General features: G+C 45.3%; 1 protein-coding gene across 3 annotated transcripts in view; it reads right to left on the reverse strand.

The window, feature by feature from the left end:
- The window catches only part of Epb41l4a (erythrocyte membrane protein band 4.1 like 4A), a 207609-nt gene that overhangs the window by 11308 nt on the left and 177397 nt on the right, over positions 1-18904 (reverse strand). For 2 of the 3 annotated variants that reach the window (XM_059246171.1, XM_059246172.1), the window contains exons 17-19: positions 18052-18099; positions 17061-17138; positions 2876-2995 (exon numbers count right to left, since the gene is read on the reverse strand). In XM_059246171.1, coding sequence (XP_059102154.1) covers positions 2876-2995; positions 17061-17138; positions 18052-18099 — 246 coding nt within the window. The remainder of the gene's footprint in view (positions 1-2875; positions 2996-17060; positions 17139-18051; positions 18100-18904) is intronic. The other variant, XM_059246173.1, reaches the window with a different exon arrangement.

Genomic DNA, 18904 nt, shown 5'->3' on the forward strand with positions numbered 1-18904 from the left:
GCTTGTTTGGGGGGATGACAGGGGTGGGAGGGGCCTCGGAGGACACAAACACACACACACACACTAATAATAATAATAATTAATAAGTAAAAAATGTAAAAAGGGAAATGGAGTTCATAATACAAAATTTCCCACAAAGAAAATTCTAGGCAGACAGTCTTAAAGCAGGTGAGCATCAGAGATAGTTTAGCTACCCAGGACTCCACTTGGTTTATGCTCTGCATATCTCATATCTCCTTCTTCTAGTAACACCTTTGGCAGCCTGACACCCATAACTACATGTACTATACACACACACACACACACACACACACACACACACACACACATACACCTCTCAACAACGCACCCAACAAGCTGTTCGTACCCTGGGACTCCTACCTGCATCAGGCTGCATACACACCCAACTCTCAACAATGAAATAACTTTCTCATTCCTTTACCCCTTAAAGCCATTAAACTCAGATTCCGCTCATTCATACTATAGTTACGTCCGAGTGTGTGAGTACATGGCCAATTCAACTTGAACTAGTTTGTGATGCATGCACAAGGCACACTTAGTCCTCTCAGTGAACTTGTAGGGAAAACCCTCCACTTTCCATCGTGTGCCTATGTGTTATTGGATGTATACATGATTAAAATCAGATGCATTATGGGAAAGGGCTGTGTGCAAGGAGCAAAGGTCTACTAATCCAAATCTTCCAATCAAAACAGAGAACCTTCACAGAACACACCCCCGTAACCAAACTCCTCCTTCCTTTAGACAGCGTGTACAAAGACACCCCAGACCCTTGAGTACCTGGGGCCCTTGGGCATTCTCACGTGTGCGGCCCGCTGTCACTCTAGACTGTGTATCTGGCCTGCCCTGTCACTTGGCTCAGAATAAAGTTACCATGCTACTTTGCCAATCTGTGCAGGTCTTTATTGCAAGTCCTCGAGTAAGAAAGAGGTCGAGAACATGTAAACATTCAGCCCAAGCCCCAAGAGGGCAACAATTTCAATGAAGTATTATACAAAATATTTAAAGAAGAAATAATGCTGATTTCACATTAACTCCAAAAACAAACAGGAACATATCCCAAATTATAACCTAACTTTGTTATTCCCAAATATAATATAACTCTGTTATTTTAAAAAACCTGAAAATCAGAGTGCCACATTAAAAAGAGAAGAAAATAAAACTGGGCATGATAATAATCCTGTAATCCTTACGTTTGGGAGGTATAGAGGCAGAAAGCTTAGAAATTCAAGGCCCTGGGCAGGATGTAAAGGTGTATCCACTTTTGACCCCAGAACTCAGGAGGTTTCAGAAACAGGTGGATCTCTGTGAACTCCAGGCCAGTCTGGGTTCTAGAGCAAGACCCACGCCAGGTCAGCTAGAACTACATAGTGAAACCATCTCAAAAGAAAAGAAAAAGAAAGAAAGGAGACAAGAAGGCAGGCAGGAATGAGTGAGTGTAAGGTCAAAGGCCAGCTTGAAGGTCAAAGGGACTACTTGAAATCCTTTCTCAACAACACAAAAAGTTCTGTACTAGGTATAAGGGACACATGGCTTTAATCCCAACCCCTGGGAATCAAAGGTAGGCAGAGCTCTATGAGTTGCAGGCCAGCTAAGCCTATATAGCAAGTTCCGGGCCAGTCAGGGCTAACATAAGACCCTGTTTTGTATTGCTTGTTTTAGATGTATTTACTTTAATGTGTATGTTTTGCCCATATAGATGTCTGCGCACCACCTGTATGTCTGGTGTCAAAGGAGGTCAGAAGAAGATGTTGGGTCTCTTGAACTGGAGTTACAGATGATTATGAACTACCACGTGGATGCTGAGAACATAATCTAAGTCTTCTGCAAGAACAATACATGCTTTTAACCACTGAGCCATCTCTCCAGCCCCATGAGACCCCATCTTTAAAAAAAAAAAGTTCTAATCCAAAGCTAAGTATCTATGATTGAGGAGTATTCCTTCAAATATAAGGCACGTGGGATCTATGCTGTAGCCCCCAGGGTCCTCTCCTGGCCTGTCAATCTGCATCCTCATCTTTCTTCTGCTGTTCCGTCAGCTTCCCACATCCATCCTCTTCCTGTTCAGACACTACTCTCTCCTCCCAGGAGTTGGGACACCACACCATTACAGTGACCACCAGGATCAAGAAAGGCTTTTCAGTTAGTCCCAGCTTACTTGAAACAGGCATGTTTGGCAAGTGGAGCAGGCATGGGTGGCCTAACTCTTGATGTAGAGACTAACACACAACACACACACACACACACACACACACACACACACACACACACACACACACACGAGCATGTAGGTACACCACTTTATCAGCTCACAGGAAATTGATCTGGGGGGACAGGCAACTCACCATGATGGGGTAATTGTGCTCACACATGTCATTGCCTAGCAACAGGAGGGACAGGCAAATCTCAACATTGGGGTGTAATGAATCATTCAATGACTACTGCTCACAAATGGTAATTTAACAGGAAGATAGTAACGTCGGGTTCAATTTAGAACAAGACTTTCTAGAATTCTGTAGACACAAATTGGGCGAAGCAGCAGGTGTTTCTCCAACAGCCAGGCTCCAGAACAAAGGAGGCTCTAGTCATCTGCTTGGATGTGTGCATTTGTTAAAAAAAACAACACGTAAATGAAAAATATGGGGTTTGATGCCCTGTTCCCATGAGATTTTGTTCTGCCTGAGCTCCAACTTCTAAGCCTTCAAAAATGGTTCATGAGTGTAAGAAGGAAAAACAATAAATAACAAGGCTGTTCCCGGCTGAACTGAAGCCTCGTGAGGGAGCAGACCTGAGCCTCTCTCCACCTGCTCAGTCAAGCTCCTGGATTTGGAATAAAGTGGAAAAAGAACCCACATACGAGCGAGATCTGTGTCTGGATCGCCTGTTGTTAGGATCCGCTTGGTTTTTTTCCTTCTGTCTCCTTAATACAGCTTCCCACTGAGGCGCTGAGTCAACCATGTCATTCTCCTGCCGTATTCTGAAAAGACAAAGCAGGCATCTGGAGTCCACGTCCATGCCGGGCACGGCGAAACTCACCTGGGATCCCAGCACTAAGCAGGCTGAGGTGGGGAAATGAGGACTCTGAACCACCCTGGGCAGCATACAGAGACCCTGTCTCAGGGACAATGAAGAAATGTAGTTAACATCCACACATGAATGAAAATGAAAACATAACATAACAAAATCTATGCGACACGGTGAAGGCAGTCCTGACTTCTCACTCACGTGACCCTCGCTTTTCAGATAAGGGAACAGCAATCTGATTACATCATAAAAGCTGAGAATAAAAAACCAGATTAATATACCCTTAAGTAAGTGTATCTACCTGTAAATTATACACATTAGTATACAATGTTCATATTAAGTCTATAAAAATAACTTATTTTAAAGTATGTCCTTATGATTTTCTGTAGATCCTCAGTCTGCTGTAAAATTTCTCTTTTCATCCATTTTATTGATCCGAGTCTTCTTTCCCTGTCTTTTGGTTAATTTGGATGAAGGATTTGGCAATCTTGTCAATATTTTCACAGAACCAGCTCTTCTTTCACTGATTCTGTAGTCTTTATCCCTTCTATTTCATTCATTTCAGCCCCGACTTTGACTCTCTCTTCCTGTTTACTACTTTGGGGTGTCCTCTGTTACTGTTTTCCTAAAGCTTTCAAGTGTACCATGAAGTTATTAACTTGAGTTCTCTCGGGTTTTGTTTGTGTAGGTAGGTAGAGCCATAAACACTCCTCTTGGGATGTCTTCACTGTGTCGCACAGATGTGGGTATGTTGTGTTTCCATTTCCATTCAATGCTAGGAACTTTTAATGTCCGTCCTGATTTCTTCTTAACTCACTGATCATTTAGTGGTGTGTTATGTTCTCCACGAGTTTGTGTACTTTTGAAGTTTCTGTTGGGGGTGATACCCAGCATTTTTCCACTGTAAGGATGCAGAATGTTAGTTCGCTTTTCCCCTATTTGTTAAGACTTTCTCTGCCCACTCTACGTGGAGGTGTTGGAGGAAGTCCCATGAGTATGGAGAAAACTGTGTATTCTTTAGTGTTTGGGTGAAATGTTCTATAGCTCTTGGGTCCATCAGATTTATGATGTCATTTAACTCCAATCTTTCTCTGTTTAATTTCTGACCAGGTGACCTGTGTATTGGTGAGAATGGGGTGCTGAAGTCACCTACAATCACCTGTTGGGCTTAATCTGTGGTTTCAGATCTAGTTTTACAAAGGTGGGTACGCCCACGTTTGTTGTGTATACGTTTACACTGCAATATCCTTTTGGTGGATTGTTCCATTGGTGAACATGAAGTGGCCTTCCTTATTTCTTCTAGTTAGTTATGGTTTGAAGTCTACTTTGTCAAATATTAGCTAGTCTAATATCTGACATTTCTGTTGATTTCGTGGTATTGTGTTAGGCCTCTTTTGATTACATGTACGGGCACTGTTTGTTTATTTCCCATGAACTCATGTGGCTGAATCGCTGAGCAGGCCTTTGGGGTGGGAAGGAGTGGACCTAGCTGGTAGTGTAACAGAAGGAAATGGCAGAGGAACCACACAGGCCTATGGGCACATGTGTTATCTGCACCTATATCTACAGGCCTTCCACATCAAACAGGACAGAAACCCACCAGGCTTTCCGGAAGTCTTAAGACACGCTCAGGACTGAGGGATCAGGGCTCAGTAGATGCTGTCAAAGGGAAAGGATCAGGTCAATAGCAGATCTCCCTCCCATAGGCGCTCACACCTTGATCTCTGGGGTTAGGATTAGATGTAAAACTCTGGATGGAATCACTGTACAGTTTATGGGCAAGCTTAAATATCACTACACATTTTGCTATCAGGAAGTCAGGACCTTCATTATCTCGAGTTCAATTCTCCTAGCAAGGCTGGGATGACTTAGTCCAGCACATACTTTCCTCTAAGTGCAGAACTTAAAAGAAAGACAAGTGCTGTGTGTATATTCTCATGCACTGGAGGATTCAGAATGTTAGCCATCACACTCAGATGATTAAAAAAAAAAATACTGACCAGGCATGGTGGCGCATGCCTTTAATGCCAGAACTCGGAAGGCAGAGGCAGGTGGAGGATTTCTGTGAATTTGAGGCCAGCCTGGTCCAAATAGCAAATTCTAAGCCAGCCACATACACAATAAGAAAAGCAAATCCTGGAAACACACATGTGGATTTCCTTTACTTTGTCAGTAAAAAGGACTAAATCAAAATGTATTTCAGATTATACCATGTACTTTCGTTTTTCAAACTGCAAAGTCTCATGTAAGGCCAGTGAAATCTTATGCCTTCATAGCCTCATGGCCCAGGTGCTCTGAAGACAGATGCTCTCTACAGGTGATGCTGTTTCATAAATATTCTAACAGATATATTAAAAATGCAAGGCTCATTGCAGAGTCACAGGACAAGCAGTCTCCTGAGCAATACCAGTGTGGACACCCAAGTCCAGCTCGTAACGAAGTTTGAAATTACATGCTTACAAAAGGCCTCTGCTTAATGATGCCTCATTACAAGAATCAAAGTGTCATTTCTTCCATTACTGAACTGTTCCAGAAGACACAGGTGTAATCTGGGATCAGTAAAACCCTAGCACTTAGAAGCAAGGATACTTCAGCACTCAGTCCTTAAAGACAGAAGTTACCTATTCCTCCTTTAAAAAATCATTAGCAAATAAATATTTATGTGAAAAAAACATATCTCCTACAATGATTTTTTTTTTCTTTTGAGGGTTTCGTCATGTAGTGTACACTCCTGATCCTCGTGGCTTGATCTCCCAAATGCTGAGAACATAGGTATGCACCGCCTCCAGGCATGATTCTCAAGTCTTGTTTATTCATAGGTGTGGAATATGCAAGTGGTTTTTGCTACCTTCCATTAATTCCGATGTAAGGATTTACATAATCAGGAATAAAAATATTAATAGAATATTAATAGAAATATTAAAAGCCCTGAACTGACACACAATTTTTTTAAAAAATTACAATCAGGAAATTATCAGAGGAGGAAGGGATCCATCATCATTTATAGTGCAGATCTAGTCATCTCAAATGCTACAAAAGATGAACCTCAAAACCCAACACCTTTCCTGCCTGAATCTCAGTCTTAAATCTATATTCGGCACACCTTGTCTATTTCTCCACCTGAGAGTTAGGATATGTGTGGGAAACATATCCTAACGAAGCCTTTGTTTTAAATTAATGTATGGGGGGGCTGGGTGGTGGTAGTGTATGGTGATATTTTATTTGTACTGAAATGTGATTTTATTTGTATGTTAATAAATAAAGTTGCCCGGGGGTTAGAACTATTAGAGCCATAGCGAAAGCTGGGCGGTGGTGGTGCATGCCTTTAATCCCAGCACTTGATAGGCAGAGCTAGGTAGATCTCTGTGTGTTCAAGGATACAGCTAGTATTGGAGACACACGCCTTTAATCTCAATACCAACCATAGAAGACCTGGAGGTCTGTACAGACAGGCAGTGACGAGGCGGTCATGTGGTTGGGTTTACAACCAATGAGAAGGCAGAACAGAAAGTCTATATAAAGACAAACACACAGGAAGTAGGTCTCTCTTTTGCTGAAGAGGCTAGCTGCAGCAGATGGGTAAGGCTCTTAGCTCTGATCTCTTGGCTTTCTTCTTTGCATTGGTTCTGTGTTTCTTATTTAATAAGACGGTTGGTTACATCTACAGTAGTACACTCTCTCAAATTCAGCGCTTGAAAGGCAGAGGCAGGCAGATCTCTGAGATCCAAGCCAGCCTGATCTATAGAGCAAGTTCCAAGACAGCCAGAGCTACACAGAGAAACCCTGTCTCAGAGGGGAAAAAAAGTGGGGGGTGGGGTAGGAGGGGGAGGAGAGTAAACAGGGAAAAAGGGGGAGGTGGGGGGCATTTCAACACTATTTCAGGGCAGAGGCACTCTCCCCAGGCCCCCACAGCCCACCTTTTCCTAGGTTACCCTTGCAGTTGAGATTCTGACTGTATCTGACACTTAAAGTGTGCTAAGGCTGTGAAGATGGAATGCCACATAATCACTTGATAGCAAAGTCAAGATAACAGCCATTCCTATTCTTTCCTTTCTCCTCAATTAGAGCCCTGCCTCTTCCACACAAATCCTCACATTACCAAATGAATTCTTACACAAATCTCCCGGGGCTCTCCTCTGACTCTCCTTTATCAGTTTTGTTCTTAATGGGACCTTCCTTTAGATCGGCTCTTAATTCCCTTCTAATTCATTCAGATGAAGGCCACGTTCAGGGTTGAACCCAAAGTCTTTCGGAGCAAATGCATAAGCCCGCTCTTGAGTTCTGTCTCTTTCCCACTTGGCCTCTACCCGACTTGGAGACTCTGAGCAAACCGCTTACCTCTTTTGGTCAGGTCTCAATTTGCTCATGCGAAAAACTATTACAAAGATCTTTTCTATCTTTAAAACTCAATGTTTCTCTATTTGTGTTTTATTCCCAAACCACTAGGACTCTGAGGCAAAGCTCCTCTCTCTCTCTGCCTGCAGCGTAACATCCTAGACAATTGCTTTGTGTGACCACGACGCTGCTAAAATTAAATCACCAGCTCCCAGCAGCCTGGGAACCGGTGTTCTCATTCAGCTACACTCATTCTTCCCTCACCTGATAGAAAGCAGTCTTCTTTTCTTATTTATGTCAGTGGCTTTGCCTCCCTAGGGAAATTTGTTCGTCCCAGCGTCTGTTGATGTATTCTCTGAAGGCCAGGAAACATTTGCTTTCCCAGCCTCCCCTCGCCATCAATACATTCCTCTTATTTGCTCCGAAAGTTGTTTGACCTTCCTCTACATATTCCTCCTGCCCCTGCTACCACAATGGACGACCTCTGACGCAGCTGCACCCTGAAACTCTCACGTCTCCCTGATTTTAAGTCTGTCTCACCCTCTATAATCTGGTAGCTTGTCTCCGGTGCACAAGCTTTGTTATTTCCACAGACTCTGTCAGCTCGGATCACACTCTGGAGCCCCACGTCACCCACAGCACAGGTCCACACCTTGGTACGTCCTAGTAAAACAGAAATCAGAAGTCCTTGTGTCTGCAGCATGGCGACCGCAGTCTGTCTGCACCAGCTGTCTATGAAATGACCCCTTCATAACCGCAATTTGTATCTTGTGGTTGACTTTACATCAACGGCAGCACGTTAGGGAACGTTTGCAAGGAAAATGACTCTTTTCGGGTTCGTGGAAGGAAGCCCATACGGTTTTAAATTTGCTGACATCCCACGTGCTAACATTCCCTGGGGTTAGTGAAACAGCAGCCTCCTCCGTGTGTGTGTGTGTGTGTGTGGTGTTTACACACATGTACGAGCCTGTGCACATGCTCATGGAGGACAGGAAAGCACATCCAGCAGTGCCCTGCCCTACCAGCCTCCATTTTAATCCCTCTGAGACAGGGTCGCTCACTGAAACTGAAGTTAGTCCGGTGGCCAGCCAGCCCCAGGGAGACCTGTCTCCACCTCCCCCCACCCCCACAGTGCTAACTAAGGCTATAGGCATATGTGCAGCCACATCTGGACTTTTATATAGGTGCTGGAATCTGAACTCAGGGCCTCAAGTTTATGCAGCAAGTACTCTTTTTTATTTATTTATTCATTCATTTATTCATTCATTCATTTATTTTGAGACAGGGTCTTTCTATTATATAGCCCTGGCTGTCCTGAACTCACAGTGTAGACCAGGCTGGCCTCTAACTCACGAAGATCTGCCAACCTCTGCCGGGATTAAAGGCATGCACCACCACACCCAGCTGCAGCAAGCATTCTTACTCACTGGGCAATCTCCCCAGCCAAGCCTTTTTAAAAAGCACTCTCATGACAAAATCCTCCCGAGTCATAATCTTCTGCATTCACCCTCCTCAGCTGTCTCGTCTCCGTTCGTTCAGTGCTGGATTTCTGCCACAGAAACATGCTTCTTCCTTAAGTAGAAAATAATACTAAAGCCCTTATTGCTCACATTTAAGACTGTCTTAAGCTATTCTTCAGATACGACTAGACATCCATGGATTAACAGGCTAACGGACATTAAAAGCCAGGAACAAACTCCAATAGATTCAGGCCAGAATGAACTCATGTTGTAAACCTTGACTTCATTTTTGTTCCAGGGAGCCAGCTCCACTTCCCATTTCCTCCGGGGCCTCGGGAGAACACGGGGCAGCTGAGTGTTCTCATTAGGTTAACAGCGCCTGCCCGTGCTGGACACTGTGTCCATTCCACGAGGCATTATCTCCTGAATCTCCGACAACTTCCTGTGGGGAAGACGGAGCTGGTACTCTTCCCATCCGAGCCTGAGAATCGAAGATTCAGACAGTAGAGTGACCAGACCACAGCCACGGAAACCTCTCAAAACAGGACCACTTTTAGAATACAGGGCTCCCTGCTTTTCACAGGAACACACACGGTTCACGTATGTGACTACTGTTTGTGGTGCAAACTCCCAGGGGTAAAACTCGGGAAGGGTTTAGCAGGTGTCCTGCTGCAGATTGCTTTTCCAGCTCCGCAGAAACCACTAGCCCTCTCCTCTTGCCTGCGTCTCTCACCTCTCCAAACCCCCCACTTTTGGACTCTCAGAACCAAGCAACACATCAAAGCCAAGGAGGAGGCCGGAATCCACAGACCGTCCCTCAGAATGTCCACACCAAGAGCAGGACGTTCTGCGGCTTCTTGAATGTGAAGAATGTTTTTATCAAGCTCGGGGCATTTCCAGGGAAAGCTGGTGCATGAAAGGCTTTATTCTGCTCAGCCCACTTCCCAGGTCTCTCTTCGGCACACGTATGTCACGGACAAGTTCAGGGTGCATGTCCCCTGTGCTCAAACCTATAGCGGCAAACTGACTGGCCTTGTTTTTACTTTTTAAGTTTTTTATTAGCATATACTAATTATAATTAATGGTTTCATCATGACATTTTATACGTGCCCATGATGTCTTTCAATCATCCTCTCTTGCTGCTCTGACGCTCTCACTGATCTCCTTCCTCTTCTCAATTACTGACTCACCTTTCTGATCTCAGGGACAAGACTGGAAATTCTAGCCAATTAAAACAACTACAATCTAATATTCACACGGCTCATTAACTTCTAAGTGCTAGTATTGTGACAGGCTCCCAATGTGATGGTCGTAACCAGATCAATTGTTTCACTAATGGGAACAGCAAAGGAAGCCCCGACTGAAGCTTGAGCAGGCTGGGGGTGGCCTCAGCGGATGCAGTGTTTGCTTAGCATGCACGAGGCTCCATCTCCTGCACTGTCTAAACCAGGCAGGGCAGTGCACACCTACAATCTCGTGCAGGGGGGGTGGGGGGGATGGAGTTGCAGGACAATCGATTCAAAGTCACCCTTTGCTACATGCAAGTCTGAGGCCAGGCCGGGATACCTGACATCTTGTCTCAAAATAAGAAAGTAAGTAAATAGATAAGGAATGAAAGAAAGAAAAAGAAAACTTAAAACAGTTTAGTTCTCAATCCTACCAGTAAACTGAAATACGCATTTCATTTTCCAATACCAATCCTTCACTATTTAGATCATAACCAACACATCATACCTTCTTGGGAGACATCACATAAAAACCCTCAAAAATCCGATTAGAAAACTATAGAGACGACCACCAAGAAACTGTGTATCCGAAGCACACACAAGCTCTGAGGCCCCTTAGAACCAATGCAAGGGTGAGGATGAGAAAGCATGGTACAAACCAAGTGTGGTAGTGTACCTCTAACCCCAGCACTCGGGAGGCTGCGTGTTGAAAGTGTATTGGGACTGTAGGAACACATGGGCATATCAGTCACAACAGGAAAACCAGGCCCAAGAACTTACTGGAGGCATCAAATTGAGGGACAGATTCTAGAAACGGTTCTAGAAATGGCTACAAAGGGTTAAAAAGCCACAGCAGGGTTCAAGGAGGCCTGAGAAACAGAAGCTGATAGGGGAAAAAGAAAAAAAAATAACACTTTATTTTGAGTGTCTACGAGCTTTATCTAGCCCCTCCGCAGCACACACACATATACATAGGTAGGGAGATTAAACAATCTAAAAATCAAGGGTCTTGCAGTGATGTGCAATGTGTGACCTGAGAGATACTACTAGCAATTAGGACTGGAACGAAAGAACCGTGTGTCTCGACAGGCTGTGGAGGAAATCAGCACTGCTTGGCAAACTGCTGCCGACAAAAGCCACACAGCCTATTTATCACTTAATAAACTCTGCCGTCGAGGAAAGACACAAACATGTTGGTCTGCTCCTGATATAATGTCCTCACGCCAATGCAGTGGGAGAACCCTGCGCCACACAAGGAGATCCTGTTTCAAAAAACCAAACAGAAGGGTGACTGCTAGACTGTCGCTAAATACGTAAAGTTAGAGCAGGTAGGAGAATGGAAGATGGGAGGAAATGAAAAGCAGAAGAAAAGAGGAGAGGGGGAGGAGAGGGCAACTGAAGAAGGAGGGAGTCCAGACTGGGACTGGACTGGGACCCTGCACCCCAGAGCACGCTCACCTCAAAGATCCCATTTGATGCTACATTCAACAGAACACATCAGTTATCGGATTCCGTGCCCATGTTAACGACCCAGAATACTAAGAATTGAGATGGTAAATGAGATGCCCAAGTATCACCACAGCAGAGCCAAGACGTTGACAAGCTGTGGGTTGTCCCGTCACACACCGGTGGCTCCTGTGCAAAGAAATGATTCAGGGAAGACAGAGGAAAGGAAGCTCAGAGAAGACGAGGAAGGAAAATCATAAAACACAGAGGGAAACAAGAAAATGAAGAGGAGGTGATGTAACGAAAGAGACAAGGGGAAGGAGCTCATCAACTTGGGCCTTGAGCAAGAAAATTTGCCAGGAGTGTTGGCACATGACTTTAACCCCAGCATTTCATAGGAAGGGACGGGATCAAAACCAGCCTAGTCTACATGGTGAGTTCCAGGACAGCCAGGGCCACGCAGTGAGACCCCCGCCTCCAAACAAACGAACAATAAACTTTTATGACCAACTTCTAGCTGGCTATAAAAAGGGAGTGAAAATTTGCCCTCTCCAACCTTGAAGGCAGTGGGATACCAACGGGTCAAGTTTCTTTAACAAGAGAACAACAAAAATCCCAGCATTCCCAGAGTGGCCTCAGGCCTAATCAAGACTTCTCGGCTGGGGATATAGCTCAGTTGGTAGAGTACTTGCCCAGCATGAATGAGACCCTAGGTTGGCCCCCAGAAGGCACATAAAGGAGCAGAATGGTGATGCATACCTATCATCTCTGCCCTGGAGAGGTGGAGACCGGACAACGGAGACTGAAGGCCAGCCTGTGCTACAATGCAAGTCTGAAGCCAACGGAGCTTTATGACACCCTGTCTCAAACATGCCAAGAGGGAATTCCCTTTATACATACATACATACATATCTCTAAAATCCAGGAAGAAGGTATAGGAAAGTAATCAACATCTGAAGACCAGGCACAACCTCCGGAAGTGAAACTGATTCTGGATATCCACAGGACCCACAGAAATTAGCACAAATTTGTAGCTTCTCCTCTCCCCAAGGCTACAATTCCTCATAGTAAGAGGGCAGAGTGGGGAGAGTGGGGTGTGTCAGGAGCAGGTGCTCACTTCAAAGATTAGAAAACACACTGGAGTTGGAGATTTAGCTCAGTGGTAGAGCGCTTGCCTAGCAAGCGCAAGGCCCTGGGTTCGGTTCTCAGCTCCCCCCCCCCCGCCCAAAAAAAAAGAATATTTAATAAGCCAGGCAGTGGTGGCACATGCCTTTAATCCCAGCACTTGGGAGGCAGAGGCAGGTGGATCTCTGTGAGTTCGAGGCCAGCCTGGTCTCCAAAGAGAGTTCCAGGAAAGGCGCAAAGCTACACAAAGAAACCCTGTCTCGAAAACAAACAAACAAACAAAAAAAACACAAAACAAAACAAAACAAACAAACAAAAAACAAACACACACACAAAGAAAACACTTGGGAGACGGGAGGAGTGCAACCCCGAACTAGTAACATGTGAAAAATACATAAGGAAGGCTGACCTTTACAAGCTAATCAAAACATAAAATAATAACAATTTGAATGGAGGTAACTTGGGAAGTGAATAAAGCTGCCCTCAGAGGCAAGGCCATAGGTTATTAAATGAAAATCCCAGGGCCAGAAGTGGGCCCATCTCCCTACAAGCTGCTAGGCAGGGAGGACCCTGACACACACACACACACACACACACACACACACACACACACACACCCCAAAATAATGGTAAATTGCCATTGGTTGCTCATCAGAACTGGATAGTGAGGTTCTATTGCTGAAAATACCACGCACTGTGGCTGTGGGACACAGGTAAAGAATCAAGCTGCAATTGCCTGGAAGCTGCCTCCCTGCTGGTTAGCCCTCATGGCACAGTCAGGTGCTATGCAGACCGCTGGGGAAAACTGTCATCCATTGTGGTATTCAGCTATGGGCCCCATGTTCAGTAAGAATGACTTGCCAGGCAAGATGAACCCACTGGCGTACCAGTGGCAAGGCTGATATGGGGTAACCACTGATTTGAGGCCCTCTCCACAGGAGGGAATTCACATCCGGCATCATAAGCCTGGTCCAAAGCCTGTGGTTGGGAAGGTTGTCGGCCCTGGCGGGGAAGTTACCCTCTTTTTTTTTCTTGGTATGATGTGCCTTTCAGACTGCCTTCCAAACAACTCCGTTGCATGTACATCGAACGGTGCTAATGTTAGCACTGATCATTGGAGTTTCTTATGTGCAATGCTCTGTGGTAACTCTAGAGACTCATACTGGTTAAAGTGCTAAGCATAAATGACTATTGAATGCTCAGCCATCAACAAAACACTCCTCCAAAGCTTAGGGACCAGGAAGATAAAGAGTCAGAGCGAACTGGGGAGGGCAGTGTGTAACACTGGCTGGGAGGCATAATATGGCTGCTGCACCCTGGGGTTCACAGCAGATGCAATTACCTGCACATGGCGAGGCCTGTCAACAGCTTGTCACCGAAGGGGAAGGGCTCACAGGGTCCCACCTGCCCCCCTACAGATTTATATGCAGCTAACATTGAATGGGGGGGGGGACGTTTTCTTCACTGGTATGGAAATTGGTAAAAGGCCTGTGCACCTGTAAACAGTCTTCATGAAATTCACTGATTGGGTCATCATCATTAAAAAAAGAAAAGACAGTAGAAGGGAGGCTGGATAAGAAGAGGAAACAGATTATGAGGGTGGGAAGAGAAGGCAACGGGAGTGACTGTGATTGACATATCATATATGTGTTTAAAAAGAGCATAATCAATCCGATCAACAGCTATAATATACGCTAACGAAAATTTAAAAATAAGTTTGTCCAAAAGTCGCTCCAAGGTTAAAATTTCCCAAAGCAAAGATAAGGAAACATCCAATCGTAAGAAACAGAACATCAACACGTACCAGATTCTGTTTGGCTAGTGCTATGGTCACAAAAAACCTTTCATAAGAGCACAAAGGATGCGCTGAGCGCTCGCTAGCCCCACTGGCAGCCAAGCACAGGGCAGCCGCACACGGCTGAATTTCAGCATCCCGCCAAGGAGCCTCCTGACAAGCGCAAAGGCAGATACGAAGAACCTGTGCTTTGCTGAACACAGAAGACTTCCTGCACAGGAGCAGAGCTGCCGCTTAAACATTCAGATCTGATACCAAAGGAGGCATCCTGGTACAAAGATCAAAGGCTAACGCTAGGTGGAGGGGGCTGGAATCAGCACAGCATGGTGGGCAAGCGGCACCCCGAGGAAGCCACCTGACTTTGCGCCCTCCTTGAGGCACGCACACCAATGCCTGCTGAGGCGGAAGCTGCGTGGATGGAGATCAGAGCTAGACATGCTTCTTCCTCCACCCATTTCCTGCTATGCCTCCTCATCTACTTAGGGCACAGGAACTTGCGTGATCCTAGGGCAATACTGCCAGAGGTTAAAAATCAATTGCAAAAGCCTTCTGGATCCTTTCTGTAAAATGTGAGCGGATGCTTGGGAAGCCACGCCTCATCACTAGTACTACCAAGTACATTAGCATCCGAACATTCAGAATCACTGCCATTCTAACACTAAGAAAGCTAAATGAAAAAACAACAACAACAACAAAAAACTGTCTGTGGGAGACAAAGATAACTCCCCATGGCGGGGACATAAGCCAGTGCCAGCACAGCAAGACCAGCAATGGGCAATTTAAGGATCCGGTGGCAACCTTTCAATTCTGTTTCATCTTTAATAGCAAAATGTCACCCTTAGCACATTTGGTCCCAGAGACACTGGTTTTTTGTTTGTTTTTTTGTTTTGTTTTGTTTTGTTTTTTGTTTGTTTGTTTGTTTGTTTTTAAACAGGTTGTCTTCCATGCAGTTGAGAACAGGCCATTTAGGAACTCAGTCGGAAGATACTAAATAAAACAAATAGATTCTGCCTTGATGAATCGGCACAGGCTGTTAAGCAGAAAAGCCAAAGCCGTTTGTTTTGTTTTGTGGGAAATTGCTTGATTTTACAGCAGGAAGAACGTACCTGAGGGAGAACCACCTCTCATAATTGGATTTTCACAGATAAAGAAACTGAAATTGTTTCTTCGAGGAGTGTTATAACACGCAGAGATCTTGCAACTACCTAGTATAATCCCAGCCTCCAAGAGGGTGGTAGGCAGAAGGCTTTCCTAAGCAAGAGGCCTACTCTCACAAGGCTGTCCAGCCTATTCGTCCACAGGCTTTGTAGTCAGAGGGGAGAGCATCCAGTCAGTGCAGAGTGAGGCCCCCAGCACTAAAGAATGCCCTTGGAGATTGGTCCAACCTCTCACACAGAAGAGAAAAGGATGGCTTAGAAAAGAAGAGGGAGCAGGTCTGAGCACCACAGGAGTGGAAGCAGGTCTCTCTCTCCCTCAGCATCACGGATGCTTTAGTGCTAGATGTGTCTGCGGGAGTGGCTGCCCTGCATGCTGGAGAATGCTTAGCATCAACTCTGGTCAGCAGCAATCACTCCCACCCAAATGTGACAAAAACAGATGTCTCCAAACACAACCAAATGTCCCCGGAAGGGATAGAGCCTTCCCAGTTAAGAACCACTGGCTTTGAAACGGGTATGACTGACAATCACATCTCTCTGAGGCCTGCCCGGATGGTGTTTCCATAGCTCATGAATGCCTTTTGTTTTTAAACAAATGATTTGGAACTAGGGAGATGTGATTAATGCAAGAAGCCAACACTCATGCTAACTACATGCCAACTGGTCTTATTAACAAGCTCTTAAAACCTGACTCCTACAAAGGTGACCGAAACACACTGGCCTGTTGTACCTCATGTGACTAGAAACACATGTAGCTATAGAGAAGCTAGGACTAACAGAATCTCTAAGATGATGAGTCTCACTTTTGGGCTAAGTAAAATATAGAAATATCATATCCAGAGGTACTTAAAGGAGAAATCTCCACACAAACAGCAAACTCCTCCCCATCTTAGATAAATTCAACACATATTATACCCTAAATATAGAATTTTACCTAGAGATAAGTGCTGTGGGATGGCCTGTATGTCAAATGTGTTGCTGATTGGTCAATAAATAAATCACTGATTGGCCAGTGGCCAGGCAGGAAGTATAGGCGGGACTAACAGAGAGGAGAATTGAGCGAACAGGAAGCTGGGTGGGAGAGACACTGCCAGCCGCCACCATGACAAACAGCATGTGAAGATGCCGGTAAGCCACGAGCCATGTGGCAAGGTATAGATTTGTGGAAATGGATTAATTTAAGCTATAAGAACAGTTAGCAAGAAGCCTGCTACGGCCATACAGTTTGTAACCAATATAAGTCTCTGTGTTTACTTGGTTGGGTCTGAGTGGCTGTGGGACTGGTGGGTGAGAGAAATTTGCCCTGACAGTGGGCCAGGCAGGAAAACTCTAGCTACAGATAAGAAACTCAAAGAGCAGAGGTTTCCTAAATGAGTGATTGTGGCCTTTGGACCATCAGGGAAGGAGGCAGGCTCATGACCCCAGGGCCAGCGACCACAGCAGAGCTGTAGGTACTGCAGTCTTTAAGTATTACCTGTTTCTCTTTTTCCGGTGCTCGCGGTTAGAATTTTCTGACTCACTGCCACTGCTGGTGTTACAGCGGGAGCGGGACCTGAAGACCAAGCAAAAATGGGAAAAATGTATGACAAGTTATAGAGAGGTTCATCAGGTACTCCAGATGTGAGTGTGGAGCAAACCCACTAATCCAAACACAAAGAGCCACGTTACCCTCTCCCAGTAGTGTTTCTGGACTCAGTTAAACACACAGGTCAGAGAAGGAGCAAGGCAGGAGGAAGAGAGAAGCACGTTAAGGAAACTCCAGAGACCCAGCGTGCCTAACAGAACCCAACTCGGCAAAACCAAACACACACGGTGGACAAAAGAGGGATGCCATCTCATCTCCTCCAACCCTTCCGGGGCAGGTAGAGTTTATTCCTACTGCTCTGAACTTGTACTGATCGTGTGACAGGCTTCACCAACAGAATGAGGTGTGGGGATAGCCTGCTGGTTCCAAGAGGAGCCCAAATCAGGGCCATTTGCTCTGCTTCCTTCCAACCACGCTCTAAAGAAGCCTGTTCTCCAACCATCCTGCCAAGATGCGACATCTACATGAGAGAGACCCTTTGGGCAACACAGCATCAGCTACCATCTGACCACTGTTCAATCCACGTGGACACACACAGAGACACAAACACAGACAGACAGACAGACACACACACACACACACACACACACACACACACACACACACACACGTTGCTGTTTTAAGCCAAGTGTGGGGTGGTTTACAATACGGCAGGGCACAGCTTGAGACAGCTCCTCAGAAGCACAAAAGGAACAGACAAAAGAGAAATGCCAAGGGTCAGAACAGAGTGGAAGACTGAGATCCAACTGAAACTGGAGCTAAAACCCAAAGACGAGTGATACTGTCGTAAAGCAGCCGTAGCAGAGGGAAGAGTCTCCACTCTTGCCTCTGCTGTGGACAACCCCCTTTCTCCTCCCTGACTCCTCCCTTTGCTGTTTACCTCCTCCTCTGCTTTAGATCTGAGTCTTCACCACTGTTATGAGCTTTCCTGAGGAGAACAAAAGAAGAAATTACACAAAGCAGTATTATCAACAGCTAAGAAAGCACACAGAGTTTCCCATCAGCTAACCCAGATGCCTTTTGTACTGGTTCATTGGCCACACGTTTATGTCATGTGCACACATCCAGCCCTATGACAGGTCCCAGAAACATGACACACCACCAGTCATGGAGAGCGAGGCTGTGGTTTATGTGTAATGGCCATGTTGGATAAGCTACATCCACCCAACAACAGGGTTAGCCTGTGGTTTCTAGGTATGTAACCCTCCAAGCCAATGTTCAGCTGGTTCCAGCTCTCACTCGAATTCACTTTCCAACATCCTGGCCTTGAACTCCTTCTTTCTTCTATAATAACCTCACCCACCACAACTCACCAACCTACATCTTCATTAAACTTGAACCTTTATTATTTTGAACCATCTCCAAACACACTGCTTTCCCACCACACCACCCCCTCCTTCCTGTCTACCTTTAAGCACTTCTAGTAGGGCATTTTGTTAAAAAAATGCAGGCACTGAAGCCAGACCACGTGACTAGGAATCCCACCTTCCTCACTGAAGAGCTTTGTGACTCAAGCTACTCCCTTCAGTGGCTTGGGGTTTTATTTTTTAATTTTTGTATGTAAGGATGTTTTGCCTGCATATGCGTCTGCATACCATGGATGTGCCTGGTGCCCTCAAAGGCTCTGCAGAAGACAGTGTTGAATCCTCTAGAACTGGAGTTACAGAGGATTGTGGGCTGCTATTTAGGTACTAGGAATCAAAGCTTGGTCCTGGAAGAACCACCAGTGTTCT

Source organism: Peromyscus eremicus, chromosome 19 (assembly GCF_949786415.1).
Source record: "Peromyscus eremicus chromosome 19, PerEre_H2_v1, whole genome shotgun sequence".
NCBI classification, from domain to species: domain Eukaryota; kingdom Metazoa; phylum Chordata; class Mammalia; order Rodentia; family Cricetidae; genus Peromyscus; species Peromyscus eremicus.